Genomic DNA, 7,589 nt, shown 5'->3' on the forward strand with positions numbered 1-7,589 from the left:
AAGAGAGCTGGAGATGATGTACAATCGGTGGTGGGACCTGAGGAGAGTGAGGACGAGAGGAGAGACAGCCAGCTGACTGCAGGTGCCTCTTCTACGGGAATGGTGACCGTGGTCGAGGTGGCGGCGGAGGTGCATTGTGAGGCATCCCCCGACCAGACCATGGATGCAGAGAGTGTTCGGCGGAAGAGGGCGGCAACGCACTCTGATTCCGATGATGTCTTGACCCCGGCGCAAAGACCGGGGAAGAAACCGTGGGCTGATGTGGTGAGTGGAGGCGCCACAGGTGTGTCCGGTCAGGTGTTCGACCGGGGAGGGAATAGAGCTCACTGTGGTGAGCATGGTGGGAAAAATAGGAAGGCTGGTGACGTGTCTATGAAAGGAGTTACAGGGCAGCGTGTAAAACCCCTTAAGAAGGTTTCAGGTGTATGACTGTGAATGTAAATGGGTTGTGTATGAATGTGAAGCGTTTGTGGCTCCAGGGGTTTCTGAGGCGTCATGCCATAGATATTGTATTCATGCAGGAGCATAACTTTAAGGCGGGTCGGGATTTGAATGTGGACGGATATCGTGTGTTTGTGGCATATTCGGACCGTTTGAAAGGTGGGGTTGGAATTCTGATTCGGGAGACAAGCCCGTTTGTTGTAATTAGATGTGAGGGAGGGGAGGAGGGTAGGGTACTCCGGGTAGATGGATGGTGGAGAGGTGAGCGACTGGCAGTGGTTTGTGTGTATGCGCCGGCGGAGCGTGATGTACGGGTGAAGAATGAATTTGTGCGTGATGTTTTGGTTTATTATTTGAGATCTCTTCCCTCGGTAACAATCATGGGCGGTGATTGGAATTGTATAGTACGTAGAAAGGATGTGGAGCCACGGGGGGCAGGGTGTTTTTTGGTTAGCCTAAGGGATCTTTTGCTGGGCGTGGGGTTAAGGGATGTTATTGGAGGTGGGGACCTAATGGTTGAGCATACGTTTCATAGACAGGGATACGCGGCCAGGCTCGATAGGTTATATGTGACGAGAAGTGTGCGAGTGATGTGTGTGCGTACGGTGGAAGCTGTTTACACGGATCATAGAGCTGTTTATACGGACTTGACTTGGGCCAGCTTACCTAAGAGGTATCCAGGGTATTGGAAGTTAAATGTGAGACTTCTTGGGGTGGAGGAGGCGGGGTTAGATTTTAGGACAATGTGGGAGAATTTGTGGGGAGAGGGTAGGGATGTGGGTGACTTGCTGGGGTGGTGGGATGGGGTAGCTAAGGAGAGGATCCGGCAGTTTTATGTGCGATGGGGAAAGTACCAGGGTTGGATGACGTACGGGTTGCAGCAGTATTTCGAGGGTAGGTTGCAAAGTTGTTATGAGAGGGGCGTGCAGGCAGGGCAGTATCCCATGGAGGAAATCGAGTTGTTAAAAGGAAGGATTCGTGATTTGCAGAATGATAGATTTGATGCGGTGAGAGTGCAGGGTGGAATTGAAGAGGCGGTGTGGGGTGACCGACCATCGGCCTGTGTGTTAAGGGGACAGAGGCAGCGACGTATGGCTATGGAAATTGATAGGCTGGTGGTACATGAGGACTTAGGTGGATATAGGGCGGGACATGAGTTAAGAACAACGGAGGCAATGAGTGATTACGTTGATAGGTGGTTTGGAAAAAATTTACTGAGTGTAGGAGTGGATGGGGAGGCTTTCGGGAGGTTGGGGGAGAATGTATCTTGTGTGCTAAGTAGCAGTGATCGCATGGCGTTGGGGGGGGATATTGAAGAAGGGGAGGTGTGGAGGGCTTTGGAGGGGATGGCACGGGGTAAGGCTCCAGGTCTGGATGGCTTGCCCTGCGAGTTTTATGTGAGCCATTGGAATGTGTTGAAGTCCTTCTTAGTAGAACTAATGAATACGATGAAAAGGGAGGGGAGGATGGGCAGGTTGCAAGGAACTGCGGTTGTGGTTTTAGTGCCAAAAGGTAAGAAACAGGACACGGTGCGGGACTTTAGGATAATATCATTGCTGTGTGCTGATTATAAGATTTTTGCAAAAATTTTAGGAAATAGGATGAAGTGTGTGGTGGATAGAGTGGTTGCGAGAGGACAATATGGTGTGTCTGGGAGGACGATGTATGACGGGCATAGTATTATAAAGAATTTTGTGGAAGGGTCGGGAGGGGAGCAGGGGGGGGGTGTCTTAGCGTTAGATTGGCAGGCGGCGTATGATAGTGTAGAACGTGAGGTGTTGTGGTATATATTAAGGAGGCAGGGTTTTGGGGAGGAGGTGGTACGTTGGGCAGAGACATTGTATACAGGTGTGGGAGTGTGTGTACAAGTAAATGGGAAATTGGGGAAGTGGGTATCCATGGGTCGGGGTATTAGGCAGGGTTGTCCCCTGTCTCAATTGTTGTTTGCCTGTTTAACAGACCCTTTCTATAGAAAGGTGGAAGCGTGTATGGAGGTGGATTGGGGAGTAGGAAGTGGAGTGCAGGGAATAATAGGGTATGTGGATGACACGACAATACTCGTGCGAACGCAGAGGAGTTTACGTGCGGTTGGAGATGTTATTGATAATTTCGCGGGGGTTACCGGGTTAAGAGTTAATGTGGAAAAATCAAAATTACTGGTCTTAGGAGATTGGGTGGGAAGAGAGAGTTGGGGAAGGAATGTACGTTGGAATATGGTGGACAGGATAAAAGTGTGTGGAATAGTGTATATGCGTAGTGCGAGAGAGGCGAGGATGGTTAATTCTGGACTTGTTGTGGATCGAGTGGTGGGGCGATTGGATGGGTTGAGACCAACTCATTTGACAGTACATCAGCGTGCGATTGTTGTGAATGTGTTGTTATACAGTAAAGTCTGGCACGTGGCTGCGGTATATCCGTTAGCAGGTCCGGATGTTACGAGGCTGTTAAAGAGGGTTTTCCATTTTCTTTGGGGTTCCGGGTGTGAATGGTTGAGTAGGAGTGTGGTTACTTTACCGGTCAACAGAGGAGGATTGGGGTTGATTGATTTACGGTTAAGAGTCAAGTGCATTTATTTGAAGTGGGGGTTACGCCGTGTGCGGGGTCATGCAGGGAGGGGCGTGAATGGCTTGCATGAAGAGGTGCGAATGTGGTGGGGAGGGTCGGAGATGAAAGTGTGTGAAGACGTGTTGCGGGCGTTGCTGCATGTACGGGACCCTAATAAAGTTCGAGTGGGTGTTTTGGAGCGTGTTGTAAGGACGAAGGTAGTCGTGAAGGCTGAGAGTATCTACCCTATGTATGCGTGGAAGGATATATGGGAAAGATTACGGTTGATGCGCGTGCGTCCAAATGTGCGAGAGGTATTTTTCCGTTTTCTCCATGGTATACTGCCGTCGGGTGCTGCACTTAAGGAAAGAGGGTTGATGGTGGAGGGCGCGTGTCGGGTGTGCGGGGATGAGGAGACTGCGTTTCATGTAGTGTATTTTTGTGATAATTTGGGGAGTATCAGGGAATGGATGGGTAAGGTTCTGAGGACAGTGGGAGGAGGCGGGATATTAGTATTGAGGGCGTTAAGTTTGGACGTGGGAGGCGTCGAGGCGCCTGTGCAACGTGCAATCACGTATATAATTGCGGATTTTGTTTTTGTATCCTGGGCAATGAGAAGGAATGGGGATTGGGAGGTGCGCAAAAGGGTGTTGGCGGGGACCATTTATAGAACGTTGTGTTATAATCGGGAAATATATGGAAGTCGCTGGGACCAGGCTTTTTCAGCAGGGTACCGTAGTATGAGTGTGAGAGCATTGTTAACGTTGTGAAAGGGGGGGGGGGGAGTGAATTTCAGGGGATGGAACGGGCTTGTCTCCGGGGTTGGGTATGCACAACGGCTGGTTTACTGTGTGTATCTGTGTAATGCGTGGTTGAGGAAAATGTGGTTGTGTGAGTGGATGTGGTGGTGAAGTTATATGTGTTATAGATGTCTTAAGTCAGAGTCTACTGCCTTCTTTCTTTGTTGAAGTACTTGATGTACCTTTCGGCTATGGCCTGGCAAACGGGGTTTTGTGTGTTTGTACCGAGCATTTTATTGCTATGTTATATAATGTGTATAGCCTGTAGATGAGTGCGGAATGATTATGGCTTTTTCTAGTTTTGTGGCTGACTCGTAAGACTTGTGGTAAGGCGAGTATGTACTTTGTTTTATCATGAGATTGTGATGTAGGTTCTTTCGGTTATAGATTATTTGTGTTGGTTGTGAGTAACCGATATATTTATATATTTATCATACTATTCTTCTTATTGTATTGTATTGTGCATTGGCAATGTCCCAGTATATTATGTAAATAGTGTATACCGAAGGGATTATGGTTTTATTTATATTATTGAACCTGCTACAGGGGTCACCTACATGTTATGTTCTTGTTGTTGTTCTTGTGTACATAGGGTTAAGATTGCCCATTTTCCTAATGTTATGTTTTGTCACAAGCGATATTTTCTAGTATAATTGTGTAACCTCTTGTGTTTGTTAATATTGTGTTTATTTGCTATTGTACGTTCTGAGAGATTGTTTTCAAAATGTGTTTATATACAATGTGTATCAACCCTAGTTTAAGGGTTTTTATGTTAAGCTATGTATTGTATTTTAAATAAAATAAAAAAAAAAAAAAAAAAAAAAAAATCCTGACACCAGCAACAAAATTGAAGCCATAGGACCATAGGAGTCACCTTTACATAGCCAAACCATAATCCTAGCCAGTGGTACTATTATAAATCCTAAGTGGATTTTTTTTTACATAATTTCCTAAATGTAGAACATAACTGTGTAATAAAATATGATACTCTTTGGACCCTTCGAGAAATTTCGAGGGAGGGGATGGAACAGCCAGTAGGGACGCTGGGGGGGAGATGCCATTTTGAATGTGTGAACGTTGGATGTAGTGGGAAATTGTTAATTATCGTGCGTTCTCGGAGGCCAAAATGAGGTATTTCGGCCTGAATTTGTAATAGGAACCCGTGTTAATGTCCCCTGCTGAAGAACTGGGACAAATTTGCGGGACCTCAAGAATTGTATGTGGAGGATGTAAACATCGAGGACTTCAATGAATCCTTCCTAGCAACACAGCTAAGTGATGCTTATCCATGTTTAAGTAGTCTTGCTTTGGCCATCGTACCCCTCAAGGAAGGTTCCTTGATGTTGGTGAGGCTCTTGATTTAGGGTATTGGGTCTGTGCTCCAGTGCCCCGAATTAAGCCTGAATGCCTTCCACATCCCCCCCCACTCAGGCGCTGTATAATCCTCCGGGTTTAGCGCTTCCCCCTTGATTATAATAATAATTTGGCCATCGTAAATTCTAGCCCCCAGGGGTCAGGTTAGGGTGTGTTCCATCAGCACTAAGTGTCTTCCAGCAATTAGATGGTAAGTGGTAATACAAAGTTCTTTTCTATTAACACCATTATTATATGCACTGTACTAATAGTTATATTTTTGTGTACCCAGCAAGCAACCAAAATACCATACAGTCCACCGAATTTCAATGAACGAGAGTACCAGTTTTAATATTATAATTATTAGGTCTAGTTTTTTGTGAAAGTAGTAAGGTTATGGGCAGTCGAAGGAGTTGCAGTTCAGTGATCTACTGTGACTGAGTCCCACTTACCTCACCCAGATTACTTGTAGGAAATAGTTCAGGTAATCCCCTGTAACCTCCTGCAGGTGATTTGCAATAATAATAATAATCATAATTTTTCACATTCTAAATCCTAAAGGTATGTGGCTCGATTGATAGCGCCCTCAGCTCACATTCTGAGTGGCCGTGGTTCGATCCCCGGCATGTATGGAAACGTTGGGCATGTTTAATTACACCTACTGTCCCTGTTCACTTAGCAGTAAGTAGGTACCTGAGTTATAGTTGACTTGTGTGGATCGCATTCTGGGGGACAAGATTAAAGGGACCCCAATGGAAATAAGACAGTCCTCGATGACGCACTGACTATTGGGTTATCATAGGTGGCTAATCCTTCAGGTTTTTAAGTTTATTTAGGCACAGGTACACAAAATTACAGTCATCATACATAGCATAAATTACCTAGGATAACCCAAGTCAAAATGACTTATATCCATTTAGGTTAATAATCCGAAAACCTTATGTACTCTCTTAACGCGAAGAGGCGGGGCCAGGAACTATGACTCGATCCCTGCAGCCACAAGGCTGTATCACCGTCGAACATACTACCTACAGCCTTAACACCATCAAAACAGCTGATGTCGACGAGGCTTGTTACTATGTCTTCCTTACGCAGCACTCGGCCCCCACCTGGTTTCATTTAACGGGCGGCATTCGTCAGACTTGTTCGAGAGGTTGGGGTTAGGTAGGCAGGCATGGTCGCCGTAGTGGAGTTCCTGGCTCATTGGCCTAGACACGATCCCCAGCAGAAAGTGGCTTAGCTCCCCCACCACATACACGTAGGTCAGAACCCCTAGTGACACCCACCGCATCACCGTCCTGCTGCGCAGCCTCTGTGTGGAGAAGGAAGATTATTATGGTATTAATATCAAGAGCCCTTTATTAGGCATTACCAAGGACCCCAAAGGAAATAAGTCACTTTGACCTTGCTGGGTTATCCAAGGTCATTTACACATGTTACTATGTATGATAATTGCATTTATGTGCACCCTGTACCTAAATAAACTTAACTTTCCCTTGAAAGGCCAGAGGAAGGAGGATAGTGGATAATCTCTGGTTTCATAATATAATTATAATAATAATAATAATAATAATAATAATAATAATAATAATAATAATAACAGGAACAAAGCCTTAATGATAGATAAAATTTCTCTACGTGGGTTTGAAAGACCCATGAATTGAAAGGTCATTCAGAAACTATGTGATATAAACTTAGTCATGACATGCAACATACACGCACTACAAGGAAGCTTGACTAGAGTGTAGAGAGCGTGTTGCTAATTTATTGATCCATCTAGTTCTAGTCTCTTCACAACGTCTGGTCAGTGCTCCTGACGCGTGCTAGCTCACTCCTATTTGCTGATTTTAGGTCATATTGCTGACACTAATAGGGAGAAAGACGTGTAGCTGAACAAGGCTTTCTGATCTTGTCTCAGTAACCTCTTCAAGGGGGGCTCCTTGGCGTGGTGAAGAGGCTCTTGGTCTGAGGAATTAGACCTATCGGTCTTCTTCCTCAGACCGAACCTAATTACCCCCCAATCTCCCCTCCCCTATCCCATCCTCCCCATCCTCCCCTTTTTCCTTTCCTCCTCCTCCTCCCCACTCCTCCCTTTTGCCCTTCCTCTTTTTGTCCTTTGGGATTTCTCCCACAGGCACGCTAGTTCCTAGGTAGAGGAAAGGACACCGGGGTCGATCCCATTCCGTTGAGGTTTCTTGGCGGTGGCGTAGTTTGCCGTGGAATCTGGATTGCCTAGGGATGTCCCGATCCCTCTCCGGTATCCCGGAGTAGCTTTGGGTGTCTTTTGGGCGACGGGTGTATCTCTGGAAGCCACCTTTCGGATTCCGGGGGTGGTGGCTGAAGGAGGTATGCTTTGTGGCGGATATCCGGCCGCCCTCTCTTTTGTCCACCGAGGTAGCTCGGCAGATGTGAGGTTGCTATCCCAGATTGCTGGTTTACTGGCATGAAGGG

General features: G+C 46.3%; 1 protein-coding gene across 2 annotated transcripts in view; it reads right to left on the reverse strand.

Annotated features, from left to right (window-relative positions):
- LOC128700335 (protein spinster homolog 1-like) overlaps positions 1-6,449 on the reverse strand; it is a 46,911-nt gene extending 40,462 nt beyond the window's left edge. For both annotated transcript variants that reach the window (XR_011391291.1, XM_070080839.1), the window contains exon 1: positions 6,248-6,449. Coding sequence is in view for 1 of the 2 variants with exons in the window: in XM_070080839.1 (XP_069936940.1) it covers positions 6,248-6,429 (182 nt within the window). In the remaining variant the exon portion in view is untranslated. The remainder of the gene's footprint in view (positions 1-6,247) is intronic.
- Between the last annotated feature and the right edge of the window lie 1,140 nt (positions 6,450-7,589).

The sequence above is a fragment of the Cherax quadricarinatus genome, unplaced genomic scaffold (assembly GCF_038502225.1).
Source record: "Cherax quadricarinatus isolate ZL_2023a unplaced genomic scaffold, ASM3850222v1 Contig1098, whole genome shotgun sequence".
Taxonomy (NCBI): domain Eukaryota; kingdom Metazoa; phylum Arthropoda; class Malacostraca; order Decapoda; family Parastacidae; genus Cherax; species Cherax quadricarinatus.